The following is a 26,084-nucleotide window of genomic DNA, read 5'->3' on the forward strand; positions in this document are numbered from 1 at the left end:
TCAGCTCTCTGCTCCCTGGTGTGGGAGAGGGCAGAAGGCCAAAGAAGGCTCCATGAAATCCTTCCCAGATGTTCTTGCCAGGAACACTCCGCGGCCCTGGACAGTTCCGGGGTTCAGTATTTTCCCGCGTTGAGGCCCCCTGACAGCGGGCACACCGCATGGCCAGACACAATGTGGACAGTGTGGGGCTGGCGATGCCACAGGCCCAGGGAGCGAACCCAGGGGCACAGCCTGACGCCGAGGCCAAAGAGTGGCTTGTTCACCTCACAGGTGACATCGGTGTGGGGGGTGGGACGGAGTTACCTGTTACCGGTCTGTGAGTTCTCCAAGTTCATGGTGACAGAGCGGCCGCAGGGAGGAAGCCGTGGGCTCTAAGTGGGGTGAGCAAGGCCCAACATGCACATCAAATCGAGTTTTACAAAATGCACTGCACAGGGGCACCCGAGTGGCTCAGTCGGTGATGCGTGTGCCCTCCGTTTGGGTCATGATCCCAGGGTCCTGAGGTCAAGTCCTGCGTCAGGCTCTCTGCTCGGAGGGGAGAAACAGGCTCCTCTCCCTCTGCCTCCACTCATACTCTCTCTGTCAAATAAATAAGTAAAAATTGTATTTTTTTTTAAATCAGCCACACAAATATGATAAAATCCATTTTAAAAGTTAAAAATCACTTCATTCCCCACCGACAACAAGTCAGCTTTTCCAAGATGTGCTCCGGGCTGGGTGGACATTCCTGACTGTTACCAACTGTACGAGGAGCTGTTTTGTCTCTGCTTTCTTGGGTTGTCAGGCTTCCAGCCACACCCACTAACAACCGGCTGTGCTGTTGTTACGAGTGTGGCCTCCGCCTCCATGGCCACGGCTGCGGCTCTCCCCCAGCCGTGACCCTCCTCGTTCCTGTGTGTCGCTTGTCCTCTGTGGACTCCCTGAGAGCATCCCCAGAGCAGGCTCCATAAGCCCCTCAAACCTTCTCAGGTAAGTAAGGCGAAGGTGGCCCCGACTTTACCGAATGGTAACCACAGCCCCAACAGGAGTGTCTGCTCATTCTGAGAGCTCCTCTGGAAGGTCAAAGGGACATCCGTGTCCCGCCCCTGACCGTAGAATTGCCTGGCTCAGTTTCCAAGTACAGGGGATTCCTAGTTACCTCTTGTGGCTAATTCCTAGCTCCGTTTTTCTGCCCACGCTACCTGCATGAATGTTGCCTTTTGAAACTTGTGGAGACTTTTTTACAGCTCAGCATACAGTCAAATTTTGCATATTCTGTAAATGGTCCTCCTGGACGGATGTTTTTTTGTGGTTTCTGTACCCTGCAGATATTTCCAATTTTGCCTTTCCCCCCTTGAAACACAGGAAGGGTAGCTTTCCTGTGATCTGTGTCTCATGACTCTGTGGTGTCTGTTGGTCCTGGAAATCTGTTCTGAGGTTTCGGCTCCGTCCAGTCGTGGGCCATTCCCTTGGCAAGACACTTATGCCCCTGAGACCCCAGGAGAGTCTGGGGCTGCTGGGAAGTTCAGGGACCTCCCTTTTCCTCGGCCCCTTGAGACATGGTCAGCCCAGGACTATGAGCCCATTGCACTATTTGAGGGTGTTCGGGCTGCCTAAGCAATGTGAGTTTGGGCTCCAGGAACCTTCCCCCACTCCGTTCCCTGCTCTGCAGTAATTTGGTGGCTGCTTTGGGGGAAAGGTTTATTCCTAAGGCAATACCCAGGATTTTCTGTTGTTTTCACTAGGAGGAGAGTAGCCCAGGCCACCCTTCCTGAAAGCACGTATCCCAGTCCTTTGTTCAGGGTTCTCCAGGGACCCACACTCACCAGACGGCTCTGGAAACGCCTTCGTGTGAAGCAATATTTGCCCCCCAAAAGCTGAATTCATCTGAAGTCATTTGAGATGGTTTTCAAACTACTCTGTGCTGTGGAATAAGAATGAGGCCTGTTTCTTCGTTTTGGTCTCACTGCCTTTGTGGGAGAGCAGGGGACATAAAAACCAAAGTTCGAACTTCAGGTTATAGTCACAAGACACATACAAGAATTAGGAATATTAGGAGTTGAATTAACATAGATAACTTCACAAATACTTTGTAGCATGTATTACATACAATGTAATAACCAACTGTACTAATAGCCTTCACATATTCAGGGAGTCACCAGTTCAAAGTATTCCTAATAAACCCAATACTCAAGTCAACATTGAGCCAATAATGATTAAGGCTGGCTGAGCATACAGTATTGTCAGAATGAGCGAATCAAAATAGGGTTACTTTGTACAAAGTATAAACAGAAACTGTGTAATATTAAGCATTCAAACCTAGCTCAAGATAAAAAACTTCTTTACTTTGGGGCGCCTGCGTGGCTCCGTGGGTTAAAGCCTCTGCCTTCGGCTCAGGTCATGATCCCGGGATCCAGGTCATGATCCCGGGATCCGGGTCCTGGGATTAAGCCCCGCGTCGGGCTCTCTGCTCAGTAGGGAGCCTGCTTCCTCCTCTCTCTCTCTCTGCCTGCCTCTCTGCCTACTTGTGATCTCTGTCAAATGAATAAATAAAATCTTAAAAAAAAAAAAACACTTCTTTACTTAAAAATTCACAAAATAGAAACTGATATTGTGATTTGAATCTCTGAACAGAAAAAAGAACATTAGTAGAAACTGACATGGACACTATTAATTAAACTCCAGGCTTCCCAATTTTCTACTTTTATGAGTAATTCTTTGCTGTGCATAAATCCTTGTCAATGTTTCAGATTATTTCCTCAGGACAGAGTGCAAGGAGTTTCTGGCTGGCTGATTTTTCTGATCTCATCGTGCTAAGAATATGAGGAAACCGCAAGGCTGGGGGCCTCAGTCGCTGACCACCCAGCTCTTGATTTCTGTTCAAGTCACGGCCTCAGTGTCGTGGGCTTGGCTCCACGTTCTGTGGGGTGTCTGCTTCCAGATTCTCTCCCTCCCTCTCCCTGTCTTCCTTCCCCCGTCCCCCCCCCTGCACACGTGCATACTCTTTCTCCCTCTCTCTAAAACAAAGACATACTTAGAAAAAGAAGAATATGTTAAGAACCAAACTCCGTTGGAGCCTGGGTTGGTGGGTGTACCATGCTGCTGAGAGTAATCTTTCTGGTTTGGTGTGGGGTATGTCTAGTTTCCCCAGATCCTCTGCTGTGGGACCCCACCATCAGGTCAGATATCAAGTCAGATACAGATGTTAATTAGATACAATGTTATTATTAAGCGTAAACGTGAACAGGGCGCCTGGGTGGCTCAGGCTGCGAAGCGGCTGCCGTCGGCTCCGGTCGTGGTCGGAGGGTGCCAGATTGAGCCCCACGTGGGGCTCCTTGTTCCGCTGGGAGTCTGCCTCTCCCTCTGCCTGCTGCTCCCCTGTTTGTGCTCTCTCTGTCAAGTAATTAAATAAAATCTTTTTTTTTTTAAAGAGCAAACATAAATGAGGGGAAGCACAGCGGCAAAACTCCCACGTGCGCAGACTCACCGCACAAGGTGCAGTAATAACAGTGTGTGTTGTCACTGCCGTGAGCACGGCAGTGCAGAAGAAAGCCCGGAGAGCCTTTCATATCATTTATTCTGGCCGGTTTCTACTTTGCCCCCCATCCCTGGTCTATCCTGAGCAGGAACAGGCTGGGCAGAGCGATGCCTCCCCTCCTCGGCTGACTGGCCAGGGGTTTGCCAGCGTGTGCGGCAGACAGGCTTTGGGTAAAGAAAAAGAAACATACAGACCCAGCCCCGCAGTCCGAACAAACAAATCTTGGAAATCGTCATCATCAATACCACGACTTCATTAACCGTATGGTTTCCTTGAGCATCTATTGAATATTGGGCCTGATCAATGACAATAACTGGGTAGAGAAAATTATTTATTTATCATTATCATGTACTTTCTTTCTTTATATATTCAGAGGAATATGACATGTAGATTTGATAGGCTAAGAAATCTTAATAAAGCCTCATGTCTCAAGACGCCATATGTATTTTTCAGGCAGTAATTCTTATATCTACCTTCTACTGTATGTGCATAATTTCCTACTTGTGAACTAAGATAAACTCATTTTTAAATACCCAACTTTTAGGGGCGCCTGGGTGGCTTAGTGGGTTAAGCTTCTGCCTTTAGCTCAGGTCATGATCTCAGGGTCCTGGGATCGAGCCCTGTATCGGGCTCTTTGCTCAGCGGGGAGCCTGCTTCCTCCTCTCTCTCTGCCTGCTTGTGATCTCTGTCTATCAAATAAATAAATAAAATCTTAAAAAAAAAAAAAGAAAGAAAAACCCAACTTTTAAACTGTCAGTACATCAACAATCTTAGCAGCTGCAAAGTCTTCTGCCCACTTCTGTAGAGCTCTGGAACCAGCTCAGTCCACAATACCTCAGCCACCTAACACCAGACAGGAGAAATTCATATTCTAATTTTATTCATATCTTATTTTTCCGAAGTCTGATTCAATTTAGGCTTAGCTAATTCTCTTTCAGACTGACAGCCACTGAATCGTGCTAATATGCAGAACACAATTTTTCATAAAATGCCTCTTTTCCGTTGTGTTCTGTTTCCTGACAAGCAGCTCAACAGTGAGCCCCGAATCACAAATTCCATATACCATGTTTCTGGGGTGAGTGTGGCGAGATGTCAGACCAGCAACCTGAAATGAGAATAATATTGCTATTTCGTCATTAGTCAGTTCCTCTAATCATGCCATCTTGAAATGAGGCCTATGATTTCGACAAAGACGAACAGCTCGACAGACAGTCTGGCACCACTGTCCCTTCATCAGCCCCCCAGAAAACCCGTCCCAGCCAGATAAGTCCACAGAGAGAGGAATGGCTTAAAATGACTAAAACTTTCTGTACCTAATCCTCAAGACAATTGAAAAAAAAATGAAGATCTCCCACCTAAGCTGCAAATAAAAATATTTGGAGTTGTCCAAATTATTAAAAGTTCTTCAAAGATAGGAGGCGCAGGGGAGAGGGCTGCAGGCAGGAAGGGGAGGAAGGAATGAGAGGAGAGGGAAGGAAGGAAGCAGGAGAAGACGGGAGGCTGGGAAGGGGAAGCTCAGCTGCAGAAGAAACTCTGCCCTTTTCCACGAGTCAGGGGGAGCTGAGCAGACGCATCACGATGGCATCACGAAGCTATCTCAGATCTGTGGAGAAAATGCCCTTTAGAGCAGAAGGATCTTCAGTTCTCCTGTGCTAGGACGTCTTCTGGCCCTTTCTTTCCTCCTAGGCTTGGACGCCATGACAGCGGTCCGCTGACCCAGCAAACACAACCGCTGCAGATCGCGCTGGGCTGGTGGAAGGGAGCGGCTGTTTTGGCTGTTGGAGATGCGGAGGGCCCCCCGGCCAGCTCTTCCCTGTGGCAGCGAGAGCCTGCAGCGCAGCTGGGAGAAAGCCTACCAGGATCACAGGAGAAAGGTAGGAAAGCTGAATGCCAGCCCAGATGGCTCAGCAGCCCGAGCAGCCCCTACGGATTGCCAGGGCTTTCCCTGGAAACCAAAAACTAATTTTATTTTCAGAGATGGAATGGTTGGAATGTACTTCCTTAGAAGTTTGGTCATATATATTACCATACGATAAAAATTCCGTTAAACGGATTGTGGTCTTTTAGGACTTTGAATTATGACACATTTATAAAGTACTTAATTTTTCCTAATTGACTCGAAAGTATCTTAAGACACAGAAAAGCGAGGAGCCCTCTCCCCTGTCAAAACAGCATTTGCCCATGGGAACTAAAAGCCGCCTTTTATCTCCTTTAGGAGATATGCTACTATTTCCATTATTTGATGCAAATGTGGATATCGTTTGAGAAGGTCACCTTGTGCTTTTGAAATGGCCTGCCATGGTGGTCTTACGCCTCTGAGACGTCAGTGGGCCCATCCCCCTGCACGAGGCTCCAAGTCTGTGTCCCTCCAGGTTGAGAAATGCTCTAAGAGAGGAGTAAGCTGGGAAGGGGGCGTCACTCTGTGACGCTCTGAAGGCATCTCACCAGGGAGGGGGCCCCAGGTTCCTGCAAGGTACAAGATCCAGGTGAGTCTTCGCTCCTTTTGGAATTCTGCGTGCCTCAGTGGTGGTGACGCTGTGGGCTCAGGGAGGTCACACTTACCGTAAGGCTGTTCTGGTGTCCCCCATGCCTGGGCCCTGTGCCTGCTGTCCTCCCTGGGAGCCCGGCCGTCCCAGGGCTCACCCTCGCTTCCTCAGACCTCTGGGCTTCCTGCGGTCTTCTCTGGGCCCTCTTTTAGGAAGCTCACCCCCATCGCTCTCTGGGTCCTCGTTCTGCTGTCTCCTGTCACCATGTGATTGATGTAATGTATTCGTCTTGTCGTGTTTGTTTCCCCCACCTGGCCAGGGGGTGGCCCCGTGGTGCTGCTCTGATGTCCGTGACACCCGGAGCACCTAGTAGGTCGAGCTCAGCAGGGGAAGCTGGAAGAGCCCTTACAGTAGTAAGAACGAGACAACAGGCACAGCTTCTTCAAAGGGTAGATGAGAATGTAAGCCACGAGCGTTTTGGTGTTCACGTGTGCGTCCCAGGGACCTGCAGGCGGATAACACCCTCAGGGGGAGTGAGTAACCGTGCTCTGCACCTGAGAAACCGCAAGACAGAGAAGATCCGACCAGTCATCGTATGGAGCGGGGGCTGACGACTAGGGAACCCTGGCATTTGGCGCAGGACCGCGGTGCGGTGCTGGAGCCTGAAATTACCTCGTCCTGACGCGCTCACCTTTGAGATGACTCAAGAGCTCGCACTTGCTGGGTCTGAGGAGGGACTGCTGAGACACCCCAATAGCACGTGGTCAGCAGCCGAGGTCACTGGGCCGAGGAATCCATGATCCCAGCATCAGGTGTAAAGGGAGGCCATAGGTCTCACCTGGGAGGGACCACAGGACGTCAGGGAGAAGGTCTCAGATACAGCCGACTGTAAGAAGGGAAGTGTGGGTGTGGAATGGAGCAACGGTGCCAGAGGGGCCATTCCAGGCAGGGACGAGGCCAGGAGTCTTGGCAGGGCTTTCCTGGAGAGGAGAGGAGAGGTCAGGAGAGGAGGGGGCAGCGCTGTCCTGTGGAGTAGAACACATTGTGGGAAGACAAGACATGGGGGTGGAGATCCCCATAAGGAGGGCAACATGGGCGGCGGAAGGAAGCAGGAGAGCAGCGCAGGTATCGGGGACGGCGGCCGCTCAGTGCTGCCCGGAGGCAACAGCAGGAACCAACTCCAGATCTTACCAGTGGGCACCGAAACTTGGCTTGAAACAAATTCTTCTTCCATATTAAGAGAAAGGGGAGTCAGCTCTTTAGGGTTACTTAGTTTCTTACTACTTGGCTGAGAACCCTTGGGAACATATAGGACCTCAATGCAATAGAAGAGACCGAAAGGGTTTGCAGAGAGTCCCGTATCCAAAGCGTCTCTAGGATGGAACTCCTTGTCCCCAGCCCAGCGAGCATCTGACAGAAGGTCAACAGGACTTTCTGTCTCAGAGCCTAGACATCCATTCATGCTGAAAATAAAATTAAAATGACCTTCATAAAGTAGACATTGCTACTGATATTTCCCAAACACAATAAAATATAAATGTCTTAGTCCTAAGGCAGAACTTAATTAATAGGGAAACACTAAAGGCACTCCCTGTGAAGTTAGAAATAGGACAAGGATGCTTACTACCTTGTATACCTTTTGAATTGTATTGGAGGTATCAGCAAACGGACAATACAAATCTGTTAGGCATGAAAATGTAGTGAAGTAGGTTTTGGGGTTTTTTTTCTTTCTATTTGTAGATGAAATGATTAAATATCTAAAGAACCCAGAAGAATCAATGGAAAAACAAATATAAATTGGGAAAAATAATTGCAACTTACAGCACAAAGGGTTAATATCCTTATATAGATAGAACTTCTGAAAAGAAAAAAACCCCATATAAAGATGGGCAAGGGAGATAAATGAAAGTCCACAGAAAAAGAGCTGCAAATAGCTCTTAACCTATAAAAAGTTGGAAAAAAAACTATAAAAGTTGGTCAACTCCACTTGTAACAGAGAAATGCAAATTAAACGTGCACCATAATACGATTTCTCAACTCGTAGGTTGACAAAGATCCCCCAAATTGTTGGCCGTGCTCTGGGGAGAGCGGCACCATCTGCAGTGCAGGTGGGCACGCGGCAGACATGGCCCCACGGAGGGTCTAGCGATCCCCAGTCAAACTGCACATGTGTTTAGCCTTTAACCCGGCAGTGCCCATTCCAAAGGCACCCTGGCAAAGATCTGAAAAGAAATTGCAAAAGATACTAATTGCAGCAGTATTTGTAATAGCAAAATGGGAGCGAACTCAAATGATCATCCAAAGGAAGCTGGGTGAGTCGCTTCACAGGACGACGTGCTATGCAGGTGTGAAAAGGGACCCGAAGCCTCTCTCCACAGCACTACAGAATTACGTCAGATGCGCTGTGAAATGGAAAAGGCAATGTGAAGAAAAATGTGTAAAATAGGCTACATTTGCCTAAAAAAGAAGGGATGGAAATATATATACACACAAACATATCAACACGTACATCCTGTGTATCCTTTATTTCCACAAGTTCAAGGAGTGACGGTAAAATAAGATCCGTCAACAGGGAAAAGGGCAGAGGCGACAGGACGGAGCCTTGACTTCTCAGAAAAAGAGTTAATGGTCAGATCTGACTCTGGAGCCAGGTAAATATTTCCCATAGTATTAAAATTAAACTTGGGAAGCATTCCAAAATATTGAAAATAAAATGGACCAAAATGTAGAAGCAATTGGTTTCATGACCACATTGAAAGGGCCTGTGGCAGCTGCCTTTGTCTTTTTAGTTTGGGTCTTTATCGTTGTGGAAGCACAGTCCGCAGCCGGTGCCCTGCTTGTCACAGGCGCACAGCACGACGGTTCCGTAATCCTCTGCGTGCTCCGTGCTCAGCTCCAGAGTGCCGTCGCCGTCTGTCCCCGTGCAAGGTGATGACAGTGTTACCGACGGCATCCCCGTCTCCCCGACTGACGGGTTTTCTACGTGGAGTTTTGTGGCCCATAATGCCCTTTACCTGTTTCACCGCTCCCCACCCCTCTCCCCTCTGGCAACCGTCAGTCTGTTCTCTGTATTTATTTATGTTTTTAAGATATTATGTATGTATTTGTCAGAGAGAGACACAGCGAGAGGGAAAGCAAGCAGGGAAGTGGAGAGGGAGAAGCAGGATTTCTGCCGAGCAGGGGGCCTGACGCGGGGCTCGATCCCAGGATGCTGGGCTCATGACCTGAGCTGAGGGCAGATGCTTAACGACGGAGCTACCCAGGCGCCCTGTTCTCTGTATTCATGAGTGTGTTTTTTGCTTGTTTGCTTTGATTTTAGGACTCCACATACAAGTGAAATTGTATGCTATTGATCTTGCTCTGACATATCTCACTCAGCACCGTGCCCTCTAGATCCACCCATGTTGTCACAAATGGCAAGATCTCTTTCTTTTTGTGGTTGAGTAGCATTCCATGACACGAGTGCAGCATTGTCATCCCATCGTGTGTCCGCGGGCACTCGGGCCGCTTCCATAGCTGCCTGTTGTAGAGAGTGCCACCACAAGCAGAGGGCCGCACGTATCTTTTCAAATTAGAGTCTTCATTTCCTTTGGGGAAACACCTCACAGGGAAACTACTGGACCCTATGGTATTTCTATTTTTATTTATTGATTTTTTGGAGGAACCTCCCTACTGTTCTCTGCCGCGGCTGTACCGGTTCACCTTCTCACCAACAGGCATCGGGTTTCTCTTCTTCCCTCTCTCCCGCACCCTCTCCAACACTTGTTATTTCTTGTCTTTTTGATTCTAGCCATTCTGACAGGTCCTGATTTGCATTTTCCTGACGTGGGGAACGTTGAACCTCTTTTCACATGTCTGTTGGCCATCTGGGCGTCTTCTTTGAGAAAATGTCTGTTCAGATTGTTTGCCCATTTTGAATTGGATTGTTTTTCAGTACTGAGTTACACAAGTTCTCTATGTATTTTGGATCGTAACCCTTACTGTATTTGTCATTTGCCGATATCTCCTCCGGTTTGGTAGGTGGCCTTTTCTTTTTGCTGGAGGTTTCCTTCACTGTGCAGAATCTTTTCTTTTTGGTGTCGTCCCAATAGTTCATTTCTGCTTCTGTTCCCCTTGCCTGTGGAGACGGACCCGTACGTCTGTGGCTGAGGCAGATGTCCACAAGATGCCAGGATCACTCTTACGGGTTACGTGTGTGTTTAGAGTGGGATAAGCAAATGAACGGTCATGTTGGTGTCACTGAGAACTGGGGATTTTAGCTCGGGAGAAGGGAAATGCAGAAGTAAGACCCCTTAGCCTAGCTAAGGGGAATGGGGCTCTGAACCAGAGCTAGGAGGACCAGGGGAGCTCTGTCTATGGCAAAGGCCTTGAAAGAACAAACTTGGTACAAACAAAACTCCAGGGAACCCAGACTTGTCTCTAAATGCCATTTCATTGGAAGAACCAGGCTTTCCTGTAGAAACGGCAGATTCCAAGTTGAGAGAGGCTATGTACGTGTTAACCCCACATCACTTTGTCACTCCAGAGGGCAAGGAAGCTGTCAAAGTTATTAGCACCTTCTCACGGGCCACAGGTGGGGCACAATGACTATCCATGGCAGTGGGCTGAAACACATCAAATAGGTCTGAGTCTTTGATTTTCCAATGATATTAAACAGAAACACCATATTGGCCACCATTGCAAGGGCTTAAGAACCAAGTCCTAAGAAGAGCCCAGTACGTATCCTACCAATTGAAGCTTGTCTTCATCGAAGTATTCCCGCAAATAAACAGAATGAATGATGGACTTAGAATGTCTCTTTTTCACAAAAACAGAGACAAGCAGACATGTGTACCTTGTGATAAAATATCACAGCATCACCTAAGGGATAGTCTTGCCAGTGAAGAAACCGAACCTGAATTCCTGTCAGTTTACAGGTGGTGCCAGGCATTCCATCAGCAAAATCCAAGTGAGAAAGTGCACAGGACACATTATCTGGCTTCCTTGTAACACATTGCAGGGGAGGGGTATGGAGGGAGAGCTATCATTCTAAGAGATGCAGGGGCACCGGGGTGGCTCAGTCGGTTAAACATCTGACTCCTGATTTCGGCTCAGGTGGTATTCTCAGGGTCAGGAGATCGAGCCCCTGGTCAGCAGGTTCAGTGCTCAGCGGGGCGTCTGCTTGCGGTTCTCTGCCCTCTGCCTCTCCCCCTGGCTTGCTCTCTCTCACTCTAGAATAAATCAATAAAGCTTTAAACAAAGAGAGAGATGCAAGAGACATATCAAGTAATTGCAGCTTATGGACCCTCTTACTTGGGCCCAAAGTCACACCAGCAAGTGAGAAAGAGAGAGGAGGGAGAGCCAGCGGAAGAGAGGAGCGGTGCCCGGAGACTGGGACAACGGTCGTCACCTCGCGGTGCTTGTGGTCCCGCTGCTCTGTGTCTTTTAAAGGTTCCCCGTATTGCGGAGACATACGGTAAAATATTTGAGGGTGAAAAGGGTTTGCTTGGTTTGCTTTGCTATCCTCACAGGTGAGGGAGCGCGGCCGGCGGGGGCAGAGCTGGTTTGGGTGAAGGGGCGTGAGGCTACATGGGGGTCCACTGGGCGATTTTTCTCATTTTTATGTTTAAAGTTTATATTTTTTAGAAACGATAATTTTGAGTGAAAAAGGAAGCCGAGTGGTAATAATAGATGGTAACAGTTTCCGTAAATTTAAGAATGTGATAGTAGAGTGGATGGGTTGTAAGTGCCTTCCCCGCGGCAAAGATGGGGAAGCAGGGAAGGAGTCAGAGGAGGGGGAGGTGCAGGCTGCGGGGGTCTGTTGGGAACCTGAGGGCCCCACGCTCTTCTCTGGGCAGCGGGGGCAGGGGCTCCGCTGCAGGGGCTCGAAGCGCCGGGGACCGGGCTGTACCGGAGGCCACCTGCTTTCTTGGGAGCCCGCGCAGTTCTAGCTCCCGCTCTGTCTGATAATTCTGCAGTCCTTTTACTTTTTATCAGAGTGATATAGATACATTTTGAAAAAAAAAAAAAGAATAGTATCAAAACAGCTTGATAAAAAGCAGCAAAGCCTGGCTCTGAGGCAGCCACGCTCAGCCCTTCTGGCAGTTTCTCCTGGTTTTGGCTTCCGTTTCTCAGAACAAGATGCTCGTTTGCCATTTCTTCTCAACATAGAGAGAATCAGTTTTTATTCAATCAATAACCAATTAAATAAGAAATGTAGACTATTGATAGTTAAAGAGACTATGCAAAACCTTTCACTGTTGAGTCAAGTTGTAGCTCTATGTCCTTCCTCTTACAATTTCCTGTAAAAGTTAATATCGCCTTGTTTTCATGTTCTTGAGTTTCCTATATATCTGTAGCCATTTCACCCAAATATTCCATTAGTCATCAAATGCTGATGAATAAATTCTCAAACACTCAGAAACTTCGAATAATCTCTCAGCACCCCCCACCCCCTTCTGCCTGTCCTCTGCTCCCAGCTGTGCGGCCCACAGAACTGCTGGCTACGGGGCTCCCTTTGCTGGTCTCCCCTGCAGAAAGCGCTTCTCTGGTGATGAAGTACATCCCGGGGGTGGTTTTCCAAGAACAGGGGCAGGGAGCTTTTTTGCTGGGGGTGGGGGAGTGTGCTTTTTTCTTTTGTTTTGGATGTTTTTTTGGTCTCCGTGTTGAAAATTCTTCATTCTCCCATCACTCTTTTTTTTTTTTTTTTTTTACAGATTTTATTTATGTATTTGTCAGAGAGAGAGAAAGAGCGAGAGCGAGTGCACAAGCAGGGTCAGGGGCAGAGGGAGAAGGAGGCTCCTCGCTGAGAAAGGAGCCTGATGCGGGACTCAGTCCCCAAACCCAGGATCCTGGCCAGAGCAGCAGACGCTTAACCGACTGAGCCACCTGAGTGCCCCGCTCCCATCGCTCCTGATAGAAAGTTTGGTATGAGATTCTAGGATGGAATAGCCTTCCCTTAGGATGCTGAAGGCATTGGTCCTCATCATAAGTTAGAGTAATATGAGCTGCTGTAACAAATAGATCTTAAATGTATAAAGTATACATGTATAAAATGTATAAATGTATAAAAACGTGTATATGTTATACATGTTATACCATATAATGTTATAACATATACATATATATGTTACAAATGTATGAAGACCCCAGCACTATCAGAGTGCAATCCCTGCGCCCATTCCCGTGTGTGGATGGCTCCGCACCAGACCCACTCACCTGTGGCTCCTCTGCCCATTAGGCTCTGTGACAATCTGGGTCCTGCTGGGGGGGTGGTGCGTGGGGGTGGGGGCGGGGCAGGGTAGAGCACAGAAGGCACACCTGCTTCGTAGAGACCTTGGCCTAAAACGAACATCTGTGATGCTGCTTTGGCAAAAAATCATCAGGGAGCCACACCTCAGTGCCAAGAGTCCTAGGAAACATGGTCCTGTCTCGACAGGAGTGACAGCTCAAGACGGTGGTAGGGTGAGCGTGAGTTAATGGATGGTCAGCCCTCTGCTTCAGCCAACACCTTCTCTAAAGAATCCTGTGACTCCTGTGTCACCAAGGGCATGGGCATGTAGGTGTTTCTTCTCGGAAACTTTTGGGAAGGAACTCCTCTTTACTACTGTTGTTCTGACACTTTATGATGACATGCTTCTATGAGTCTCGTCGAGTTTATTCTGATGGATTCTTTCATTTTAGAGACTCTGAAAATTCTGTCCCTTTCCATTTTCTAGAAACCCTCCTAGTCCAATGTCCCTAACCCAGTACTGAGTCTCTAGTGTCCTTTCACTTTCTCTCCTCCTGCCCGTCTCTACTTCTGGCTCACTTTGGGGAGGTTTCTTGGTTTTATCCTCAGCTCCTTAATTCAATTTATTTCAGTTTTAGGGCTTTTTTCAAGATTTAATTTATTTATTTGAGAGACAGAATGAGAGAGGGAAAGGGAGAGCTTGGGGAGGTGATCAGAGGGAGAAGCAGGCTCCCCGCTGAGCAGGGATCCCAATGCGGGACTCGATCCCAGGACTCCAGGATCATGACCTGAGCTGAAGGCAGAGGTGTTAACCCACTGAGCCACCCAGGAGCTTTGATTTAAAAGATAACGTGAAAAAGTAAGGTACCAAGTGTGTTTTTAATCCCACCATCCCCACAGCTCTGACCAGCCCACCTCTGGTCCTGGCTGCTTCCACAGCTGGTGACAGAGGGCCCCAGGTCATGAATGTAGTCGTGCTATTGTCTCATTTCTGTTCCTTGGTCTTCCCCTCCCTTCAGGGGCCACGCATCCATCACTGAGTGTGCTGTCCAAGCCTCTTGCCAGCTAGCCCCTCTGCCCTGTCCTGGCTCCTGCTGCCCAGCCCGCTGGCTTTCACTCCTGGAGCGAATGATGCTCACGTCATGGTTCCAGAGTCACCCGGCGGCGGGCCTTTCCCAACACGGTGGCTTTCAGGACATCAGCTGATGTGTCTGGGAACTAGTGGTCTGGCTAGCGGTCAAGCGGGGTCTGGAATATGGGGGGGGGTCCCTTTTTGTCGAAGATGGTAACGCAGATAGCCCCTGATGCATTCACGCCATCACATTCTGGGATCTAGGTTTTCACCCCTCGCTGGTACGTTTTCTGACGGGAAGCTGCAGAGATCACTTGGAAGCTCGTCAGTGTTTCAGGGGCTCATCCTGCTGGAGGCCCAGAGATCAGGGTGAGGTGGACACAGCCTCATAACTCACTGCCTTAAAGGCCTCTGGCAACAGAACAGAAGTGTCGGCTGGCACTTACGTTTGATGACTTCTTACTCTGTACTTAATTCTCTACTTGAAAACCACGTGGCAAGCTCATCCCCCAGGGCTGCCCGTGTTCCCCAGGGAATAACTGGGCTTTGACTCAAGTCCTGAGCCTCATTCAGGACCATCTGCCCCAGGCTGACCTGGAATCTTTGGTGCCACAAACAATCATCGATACTTGTCCCCAGGGCCACAGCCCAGAAGCTGCCCAGTCTGGGTTCATGGTAATCACCAGCTAACGTGTGCCCAGGGTCACAGGCTGCCCTGCACCACAGGTCCAGGACGCCCAGCCCCTCGTGGACGCCCGCGCCCCCTGGAGCCTCGGCCACCTCCGCCTGAAACTCAAGAAGCTGAAGGTAATTTCTCTGCTACCTCTCGGGTGCGGGTGCAGCTCATGAGGAAATGTCAACTCAGAGACTAGGGACGTGGAAAATGCACGGTTCCTGTCGTCAACGACCGGCCGCATCCACGCCAGTGAGCCTCATGGTGCCGGCCGGAGCCGTGGGGCGGCGGGGACGCCGGGGGTCCTCTCCGGTCCTCCGAGGACCCTTCCTCTCCGGGAAGCGAGGGCGGCGGCCTTAAGGAGGCCAGTCAGTACCCTTCCTCTAAACAAGACCTTTCTTCAAAAAATAACAAACAAGACCACGTCTTGCCCACCACAGACTCTTTATTTCTGGAAGCCTAAGCCACCGAGTGAGAATAAGCCTCTCATGGCTGTGCTGCCGGGGACGGGGTCCGAGGAGGGCGGGCGGGGGCTGGCCGGGCCCGGTGCAGACCCGCCGGTGTCCGGCCCTAAAGCAAGAGGGAGTCCCTTTCCTCTGGGCTCCGAGCGCGTCTTCTAAAATTGCTCTCTTGAAACCTGAAGTGATTTCCTCTTTAGCATCCCCGCTTCGGAGTTTCAGAGGGTGACCTAATTTCACAAAGACGCGTGGCACCCTCGCCCTTACCCCCACTCTGAGCGCCCTCACGGACTCCGATTCCCAGACAGAGGAGCGCCCCCCACCCAGCACTGGGGGCGCTGATGCCCACGAGCGCGTTAGAAGGCGCGGTGGGCTCAAGTCGAAGGGAGTGTGGGCTTGAAGTGACCCTCTGAGTGAGTCTGTGCAGTCACGGCCGGACGTGGCTGGTGCCCCAGAGGCTCCCTGTGTGTCTGTCCCCAGCTGGAGGAGGCGCGGCTTGCCACCATCGACAGGGACAACCGCCTGCTGCTGGAGAAGCTGTCCTGCGTCATGAGGACCGGGGGACAGACCGAGAGCGGAAACCACCACGCGCACAAGAGGTACCGGGGCCCCCGCACCCTACAGTCAGCACCAGCCCGGGCAGGGCCCAGAGCGCCGCTCCGGGGCCCACGCAGAGGCGCTGCCCCGGAGCTGGAACGTTTTCTTGCCACCCTCCGTGCAGGGAGCCCTGTGCTTTTTCCTCTGTCCTTCCTAAATCAGAGGGTTTCCTGGGGCTCGGGCTAATTCTGTGCCCACAACCGAACAAGGACACCGACAGCAGCTCGCAGTGTCCCTCTGTGCCGTCCCAAGCCTGCTGCACCGTCCTCCCACCAAACCCTCATAAGCACCCCATGAGGAAGGGGCCGTGGGGAAACGGAGGCAGCAGGCAGCGAGGAACATGGCCAAGTCAGCCCCCAGGAGGCGGTAGGAAGCAGATTCCTGCCCCAGGGCCTGTGCTCAGGCTGGGCTCCTGTACTTCCATGTGCAAAAACGGCCCGATGTCCGTCTGGAAAATGCATGGAAGGTCATGTGACTTTGTGTCCCGCGTGGCATGGTGACTGCTCCTGTTTGTTACGGGGAGCCTGCTGCTGGTGCTACTCTCGACCAACAACATTGTTTTTACCCAAACCGGGGCTCTCTGTGGAGGTGCAGGACAGCAGGCCTCCACAGTCTTGAAAACCTGCTACAAATATTTAGAGACACTTATGAACCCCAAGAGCCCCTCTTCTCTAAAGCACACAGCCCCTGTCCCCTACACCCTACAAAGCCCCAGAGTCGGCCCCTGGTTTCATCACTGTCCGTTCCGTCCCGCAGTGCCTGTGAGGGATGGTTTCAGGCGGGCGGGTTTTCAGTCCTACTTGAGCCTGCGCCAGTCTCAGAGAAGCTCACAGTGGTTTCCAGATTTCACAATAAATTAAGATTTAGTTGACCCTCAAGCACCAGGAAGTGTGTCACAGAGGAGGGCTCCACAGGAGGGGCGGATCCTGCATTCCAGCTGAGCTGGCCTCCTGGAAGGAGTTCTCCAGCAGTGGTTCAACTGAGGTTTCACGGGGAGGTGGGAGGGTGCGGGTGGGGGACAGGGAGTGGGTCTGGGTGTCGAAATGCCTCCATGTCCAGCCCCTGCCATTAAAAACCCGGAGGAATGGGTCAACCTCCATTTTCCTGGGTTAGTTTACATTAGATTCGGAATCACTTTCTGCTTTAAAGACAGATATTAGCTGGAGTATAAAAACCCCTGTAACGAAGTAGCCTAAACTAATCGTTCATTTCCATGCACCTCAATCCAGGACAGGATCCTGCAGGGAGAGCCCCCCACCTGCTGCCTGGATTCTCTTTGAAAAACGCAAGTCCCAGCCAGCCTGCAGGTCACCCCACACCATCGAGTGGCTTCCCTCTCCTCCTCCTCGCCTGCCTGATATGTCACACTCAGGAAATGGGGGAAGAAGGAGGGAAAAGAGGGAGCAGAAGTGATCCCGGGGAGGGGCCAGCCAGTCAGAGGGCACAGGAAGTGCCTGAGCTTGAACAAGGGGCCAGACAGGGCCAGACTTCCGGAAACATAAAAGGCATGAGGGCCAGAGGGGGCTGCGAGGCCAACCAGCTCCTCCCACACCAGGACACCGTCTTCACGGGCCCTGCAAGCGACATGCCACCTCCTTCACCTGCTTGGATTTTAAAGCAAAGACCCGCTTGTGCCTTTCTATGCACTTCTCTTTGTTCAACTCTGGGCCATATGTCGAGAACAGAGTGTGGTCACTTTGCATGTTCAGACTCAGGATCAGTTCAGCATCACTCCTGTGTTGAAGCAGAGAGCACCGAGCTAATCACAAGGTAACAGTAGAAATGACGTGTCTCCTTGTGATTAGTTTAACGAAGCCCCAGCAAGAATGGAAGTCAATGATTTTTGTCAAGAATGCATCAGTGGGGACGCGGGGTGGGGGGGCACCTGGGTGGCTCAGTGGGTTAAGCAACTGCCTTCGGCTCAGGTCATGATCCTGGAGTCCTGGGATCGAGCCCCACCTCGGGCTCCCTGCTCAGCGGGGAGTCTACTTCTCTCGCTGACCTCTCTCCTCTCATTCTCTCTCTCTCTCAAAAAATAAATAAATAAAATAAAATATGTCTTAAAAAATACATAAGCATAGGTAATGTTAAAAAAAAAAAAAAAGAATGCATCAGGGGGCACCTGGGTGGCTCAGTGGGTCAAGCCTCTGCCTTCGGCTCAGGTCATGATCCCAGGGTCCTGGGATCGAGCCCCATATCAGGTTCTCTGCTCAGCGTGGAGCCTGCTTCCTCCTCTCTCTGCCTGCCTCTCCGCCTACTTGTGGTCTCTGTCTGTCAAATAAATAAATAAAATCTTAAAAAAAAAAAAAAGAATTCATCAGTTTGAGCCTGATAACTGACCATTTCATTTCTCTGTCCTTTAGTTAATAAAAGACACTTATCAAATTAATAAATGGTGTGGAACGGAAGCCACCCAGAGCACTGCAAACCAGTTGGTTCAATTAGTATAAAATTACCTAGCTACCTAACTACTCAACAAGTCTAAGAGAAACTACATAACCAGCAATTGGGCTTTCACTCCTCCTGTTATTCTTCAGGGCTTTATTGAGATTGTAGTCGGCATACGGCAAACTGTGTATGTGCGCTGTTCCACTTGACAAGTCTGACACGCTTTACCCCTGGGAGAATATCCCCACAATCAAGATAATAGCTACATCCATCGCCCCCCCCGAGGTCTCCTATTCCCATCAATCATCACCCAACCCTTCCTCTTTCCCGTCCACATGCATCCACAATCTGCTTGGTGTCCCTAGGGACAAGCTTGCATTTTTCTGAGTTTTGTGGGAGTATCTCCCTGCAGTGTCTGCATTTTCCTGCCTTTCACTCCACGCAATGTCGTGGCTGAGAGAGTCGACAGACCATTCCTTTTTGTGCCGAGTTGCCCTCACGGTTTTTTATCCACCCACCTACAGGTGAGCATTTGGACTGTTTCTAGTCCTTGGGTATTACAAATAAGGCTGCTAGGAGTATCACGTTTTTAAAAAAATCAAAACCTATTATCTCTGCCCAAGACTGAAAATTCAATGATAAATGAAGAATCTCAACTATGAGTCACACAGAGAAGATCTTCCAAGCATGACAGCATAATGAGGTCCCTGGACCCACTCCCCAGCGAAACTGGTAAAAATTATTTTTAAAACAACTAATTTAAGTTTATGGAAATGGCCCTAAGGGCATATACCATATAAAGAAACATTTTTCCAAGAAAAGCTGCTAAAATGTGGCCAGAACAGATAGGTTTCATATTACTGGAACTGGGACCGACTCCTTTTCCCCTCCCTCCCAGCTCAGCAAAGCAGAGACTGTTCCAGACGGCCACAGCTGACAACAGAGGACTCCTTCTCTCACTTACTCCCAGCTGGAGAGCTTTCTTCCTGGAAAAGGCAGGACTTCAGCATTTATCATCCTGTCCCCAGCTGCCTACTACTGAGACCAAGTCTCAGATGAGTATGGCCCAGAGATGGGGGCTCCTTTCTGCCCAGCTCCCACTCAAGAATGGAGGCTCTATCTCAAGTGCAGTGTTGCTGGGAATCCTGGGGCCTGATCCCCTTGGCCTAGTTCAATTACTATAGTGATTTGAAGCCATGAAGGTCTACATGTCCTCCCCTACACAGTGGAAGGGCATGGGGTGTCACATATGGAGATGCTTGGCATCTCCCCCACTCTGAGCTTCAGAGCTCTGAGATTTTGCCTGGGAGATAAACATGCCATAAAACCAATGGCTCCTGATGTCCCCTCAAAGTAACTGACTTCTTTTGCAACAGAGTGTGGGCAAGTTCCAAACTTCATTGGACATGAAATAAAAGACATCCACATTGGGAAGGAAAGCATAAATCTGCCTCCATTCACAGATGATATGATTTTGCATACAGAAAATCCCAAGGAAACGACTAAAAAAAAAAAGTATTAGAACTAATAGACAAGTTCAACAAGGTGGCAAGATAGAAGATTAATGGAAAGTCCATTTTATTTTTATATACTTGCAATTAACAGTTTGAAAATGGGATTAAGAGAAGTATTCCATTCACAAAAGCATCAAAAAGAACAAAATACTTGGGAATAAATTTAATAAAAGAAGTGCAAATCTCATATTTTGAAAACTATAAAATATTGTTGAAAGAAATTAAAGAATATCTAAATTAAAAAAAAAAACCATGTTCATAAATCAGAAGACTTCATATTGTTAAGATGGCAGTACTTCTCAAACCGATCTCAGATTTAATGTAAACCCTACCAGAATCCCAGCTGACTTCTTTGTAGGAGTTGACAAGTAGATATGAACATTCTTCGGAACTGCAAGGGACAGCAAATTGTCACAACAATTCTAAAAAGAAGAACAAAGTGGGAATCATGTGTCCTGATTCCAAAACTTTCTGTAAAGCAATGGTGATCAGGACAATGTGGTACCAGCATAAAGGCAGTATAGATTAATGGAATACAATCAAGAGTCCAGAAATAAACCCATGTGTCTATGCCAATTATTTTCAAGTTAAGGTGCCAGGACCATTTGATGGGGAAAGAATAGTCTTTTCAACAAATAGTGCTAGAACAACTCTATACTCATATGCACAAGAATAAATTTGGACTCTTCACACCATATACAAGAATTAACTCAAAATGGATCAGACCACAATATAAAGCTGAGAATATAAAAATTCACATAAGAAAACACAGAGGTGATTCTTCTTCACCTCATATTTGGCAACGTTAATAGATATGACGCCAAAACCATGAACAAAAAAGAAAATAGTAACTTGGATAAGTTAGGGTTAGTCAAAATTAATAACTTTTTTTTTATTAAAAACTTTTGTGTTTCAAAGAACAATATCAAGAAGGTGAAAAGACAGCCCGCAGGATGGGAGAAACTATTTGCAAGTCATATATCTGATAAGGACTTGCATCAAGAATGTATGAAAACCTCTTATAGTCAAATGATAAAAAGAAAAATGGCCCAATTAAAAGATAGGCAAAGGATCTGAGTAAATATTCCTCCAAGGAAGATATATAAAGAGCCAACAGGCACATGCAAAAAAATGCTCAACATCATTAGTCATCATGAAAAGGCAAGTCACAACCACAGTGTGATACAACTTTACTCCCACAAGAATAAAAGGCAGATAACAAATGTTGCTGAGGATGTGGAAAACTGGAGCCCTTATCCACTGCTGATGGGAATGTAAAATGCTGCAGTCACTGTGGAAGACAGTCTGACCGTTTTTCAAATATTTAAACATAGAGTTACCACATGATTCAGTAATTCCACTCCTAGATACATACACAAGAGAAATGAAAACATGTCCAAAAGCAAAACTTGTATATGAATATTCACAGCAGTATTACTCATAATAGCCAAAAGGTAGAAACGATCCAAATGTTCAAAACTGAAAAACGAATAAACCCATAACATGGAATGTTATTCAGCCATTAAAAGGAATTAAATTAAGTACTGGGCACCTGGATTGTTCAGTCGGTTAAGTGCCTGCCTTCAGCTCCCTGCTCAGCACGCGTCTGCTTCTCCCCTGTCCTCAGCCCCTCCCCTCTACTTGTGTTCTCTCTCTATCAAATAAATAAATAAAATCTTTTAAAAAATAAATAATAAAATAAAAGGGGTAAAGTATTGAAAATGCTACAACATGGATGAACCTTGAAAACATCATGCTAAGAGAATGAAGCCAGTCCCCAAAGACCATATGTTATATGGTTCCACTTATATGAAATGTCCAGGTTAGGTAATTCCAGAGAAATGGAAAGTAGATTAGTGATTACTTAGGGTTGGGTGCGCAGAGGGATAGTGAACTGATAGTTAAAGCGTACAAGGATTCTGAGGCTCCTGAGTGGCTCAACTGGTTAAACATCTGACCCTGGATTTCAGTTCAGGTCATGATCTCAGGGTTGTAGAATCAAGCCACTTGTCAGGCTCTGTGCTCAGTGGGGAGTCTGCTTGAGATTCTCTCTCTCCCTCACCCTCTACCTCTACCCCTGCTCTCTCTGTCTCTCGAAAAATAAATAAATAAAATTTAAAAAATGGTACACGGTTTCTTTTTGAGGGTGATGAAAATGTTCTCATTGACTATGCTGGTGGTTGCAAATATCCAAGATACTTATATGAATTTTTTTTCCAGAGCTACCACATTACTGATTCAAATATCCAGTTTTCAACCAAAGCATACAAAGAAACAGGAAACTAATACCCATTCAAAGTGGGAAAAAATGCATCAACAAAAACTGTCCCAGAGAATGGACCTGATGTCAGATATACAAGACAAAGACTTTAAAACAATGGTTTTAGATACTCAAAGAATTGAAGGAAGATGTGGAGAAAGTCAAGAAAATAAGGTATGGGGGCGCCTGGGTGGCTCAGTGGGTTAAGCCGCTGCCTTCGGCTCAGGTCATGATCTCAGGGTCCTGGGATCGAGTCCCGCATCGGGCTCTCTGCTCAGCGGGGAGCCTGCTTCCTCCTCTCTCTCTCTCTGCCTGCCTCTCTGCCTACTTGTGATCTCTCTCTGTCAAATAAATAAATAAAATCTTAAAAAAAAAAAAAGAAAATGAGGTATGAACAATATGGAAAGATCAACGAGGAAATATAAAACCTAAAAAAAAACCTAAAAAAGAAACTCTGAAGTTGAAAAAGCACATAAATGAAATGCAAAATTTACTGGACGGATTCAAAGGAAGATTTAAGCAGGCAGAAGAAAGAATCAGTGAACTTGAAGATAAGCAATGGAAATCATCCAGGCTGAGGAACAGAAATTAAAAAGAGCGAAGAAAAGCAGGCAGAACCTAAAGGACCTGTGTGACAACATTAAGTGGATCAACATATGTATTATAGGAGTTCCAGAAGGAGAAGAGAGAGAGGAAGGGGTAGAGAGAATATTTGAAGAAATAATGGTTAAGAACTTCCCAAATTCCATCTGAGAAGTTCAGTGAACTTCAAGTAAGATGAACTCAGAGAGACCCATGCCAAGACACATTATAATCATACTTTAGAAAGACAAGACAGAGAGAGTCTTAAAAGCACCAAAAAAGAAGAAAATCATTATATACAAGGATCATCAATAAGAGAATTAGCATATTTCTCATCAGAACCTTTGGAGACCAGAAGGCAGTGGTCTGATATATTCTGAGAACTAAAAGAAAAAAAAATCAGTCAAGAACCCCATATCTAGCAAATCTGTCCTTTAGAAGTGAGGGAGAAATCAAGACACTCCCAAATATATGAAGGCTCACGGGGTTCATCACCACTAGACCTGACCCACAGGAAATGTTGAAGGGAGTCCTGAGTGAAATTACTAGTTATGATGCAGTGAATCAAAGCCATACAGAGAAATAAAGATCTCAATAACAGTAAATACATGGGCAAATATCAAAGCTGGTATATTGGAATTTTGGAACTTTAAATATTATTTTATACACACAGTTTAAGAGACTAATTTATTTAAAAGATTTGTTATTTTATGTTTGGCAGCACATGATGGGTAAGAGTGTAATTTTATGATATCAATAACTAAAAAGGATGGGAACACAGCTGTAAAGGAACAGTTTTTGTAAGTTATTGAAGTTAATCTAGTATAAACTCAATTTAGAGTGTTATAACTTTAGGATATTAAATGCAATCCTAGTGATAATCACAAATAAAATAGCTATAGAATATATGCAAAAAGAAACAAGGAAATAATTTAAAATGTTTTACTACAAAAAATCAACTAAGCACAAAAGAAGATAGTAATGCTGGAAATAAATAATATAAAGCTATAAGGCATATGGAAAACAAATAGCAAAATACCAGAAGTCCCTCCTTATCAGTAATTTATTATTACTTTAAATATAAATGGATAAACTCTCCAATCAGAAGATAGAGATTGGTATAATGTATAAAAACACATGATCAAACTATATACCATTTATAAGAGACTGACTTCAGAACCGAATAGATTGAAAGTCAAAGGATAAAAACAAATATCTCAGGCAAATCACAACCAAAAGAGAGCATAAGCATAAGAGCATTCTAATATCCAACAAAATATACTTTAGATTAAAAAAAGGTGACAAGAAGGATATTATGTACTCAAAAAGTTTTAATACATCAAGAAAATAAAAAATTATAAACATTTGTGCACTAAGGACAGACCACTAAAATATATGAAGCAAACTCTGATCAAATAGACGGGAGAAATAGACAATTCTATAGTAATAACTGGAGACTTCAGTATTCACTTAAAACAATGGACAGAACAAGCAGAAGATAAATAAGGAAACAGAGGACTTAACACAACAAACCAACTAGATCATACAGACATACACAGACACTCTACCCAGCAACAACAGTATACACATTCTTCTGAAGTATGTACATGTGACATTTTCCAGAATAGGTCATATTTTAGGCCATGAAGTAAGTATCAATAGATTTAAAGAGATAAATATTATGCAAAGTGTCTTCTCAGACCACAACAGGATGAAATTATAAATCAGTAACAGAATGGGAAACTGGAAAATTCACAAAATTCTGGAAATTAAACAACATACTCTTAAGCAACCAATGGTTAAAAGAAGAAAACACAAGGGAAATTAGTATATCCTTAGAGACAAATAAAAATAAATGTACAACATACCAAAACTCATGGGATATGCAGGAAATTGGTGTTAAGCAGGAAATTTGTAGCTATAAACACATTTAAAAAAAAAAAAGAGAGGTCTCAAATGAACAGCATAATTTTATTACCTGAGGAACCAGGGAAAGAACAAACTGAATTCAAAGCCAGCAGAAGGAAGGAAATAATAAAGCACAGAGCACAGATAAATGAAATAAAGTGTAGAAAAAAATAGAGACAATCAATGAAACTAAAAACTGGTTTTTCAAAAAGATTAAAAAAATTAATAAACCTTGAGGTAGATGTAATAAGGAAAAAAGAGAAAAGACTCAAATTACTAAAATAAGAAATGTGGGAACCTGGGTAGTTCGTTTGGCTCAGGTCATGGTCTCAGGGCCCCAGGATCTGCACTCAGCTTGGAGTCTGGAGTCTGCTGACTCCAAGTAAGTAAAATCTGGAAAAAAAGAATTACAGGAAAATACTACGAAAAATCATATGCCAAACAAATCGCATGCATAGATGGAATGGACAGATTTATAGAACTGGAAAACCTACCAACACTAAGTCATGAAAACAGATCTGAATAGACTTATAATTAGTAAGGAGATTGAATCAGTAATCAAAAATCCCCCAACAAAAAAGCCCTGGACCCAGTGGCTTCATTGGTGAATTCTACCAAATACTTAAAGAAAAACTAATACCAATGCTTGTCAAACTTCCAAAAAATTGAAGAAGAGGAATTACTTCCTAACTCATTCTGAGTGCAACATTCCTTGTACCTAAGCCAGACAAAGACTCCACAAGAAAAGACTGGATACCAATATCCCTTATGAACATTGATGCAAAAATCCTCAACAAAATGCCAGTAAACCAACTAGCAGCATATTAAAAGGATCATACACCATGACCGAGTGAGAATTATTCCTAGAATACAAGGTTGGTTTAACATAAGAAAATGAAATGATATAATACACCACATTACCAGAATGAAAGGGGGAAAAGATGATTATCTCAATTGATGCAGAAAGAGTGTTTGACATGATTCAGCATTTTTTCATGATAAAAAATACTCAGTAGGCAAGGACTAGAAGGGAATGTACCTCCACATGATAGAAGTAATGTATGACAACTGCCATGGATGTGATGAGGTTGAAAGACTGAGAGCTTTTCCTCTAAGAACAAGAAGGTCTTGCTTTCAACACTTCTGTTCAGCATCGACTGGGGGTTCTCTCAAGAACAATTAGTCAAGGGAAATAAGACATATCCAAATTGGAAAGGAAGAAGTCAAATGATCTTGGTCACAGATGATATGATCTGACAAGGATTAATATCCAGAATATGTACAGAGCTCCTAACTGTGTGAAACCCTGGGATCCTGTCAAACCTCGAGTAGCCACAGGTCATCTGTACATGTACCTTTCAACGTGAAAAGAAAAGCAGCGGCTCGGCTGGATGTCGTCCCGCTGACACAACCGTCTGG

The 26,084-nt window shown here is 46.3% G+C and overlaps 1 protein-coding gene across 4 annotated transcripts; it reads left to right on the forward strand.

Annotated features, from left to right (window-relative positions):
• Window positions 1-829: 829 nt before the first annotated feature.
• CFAP97D2 (CFAP97 domain containing 2) lies at window positions 830-18,323 on the forward strand. Of its 4 annotated transcripts, XM_082701209.1 has the most exons (5): window positions 830-969; window positions 5,204-5,391; window positions 15,012-15,092; window positions 15,897-16,015; window positions 17,243-18,323. In XM_082701209.1, exons 2-5 carry the CDS (start codon window positions 5,302-5,304, stop codon window positions 17,424-17,426), a joined length of 474 nt encoding a protein of 157 aa, XP_082557335.1. In that variant the 5' UTR covers window positions 830-969; window positions 5,204-5,301; the 3' UTR covers window positions 17,427-18,323. The 4 variants fall into 4 exon arrangements, 3 of the variants coding, with proteins under 3 accessions (XP_082557335.1, XP_082557337.1, XP_082557336.1); XM_082701211.1 differs by lacking the exon at window positions 15,012-15,092; XR_014303410.1 differs by lacking the exon at window positions 830-969 and having other exon boundaries at window positions 4,935-5,391; window positions 14,925-15,092.
• The last annotated feature ends 7,761 nt before the right edge of the window (window positions 18,324-26,084 follow it).

This window comes from Mustela nivalis, assembly GCF_964662115.1.
Source record: "Mustela nivalis genome assembly, chromosome: 15".
Lineage (NCBI taxonomy): Eukaryota > Metazoa > Chordata > Mammalia > Carnivora > Mustelidae > Mustela > Mustela nivalis.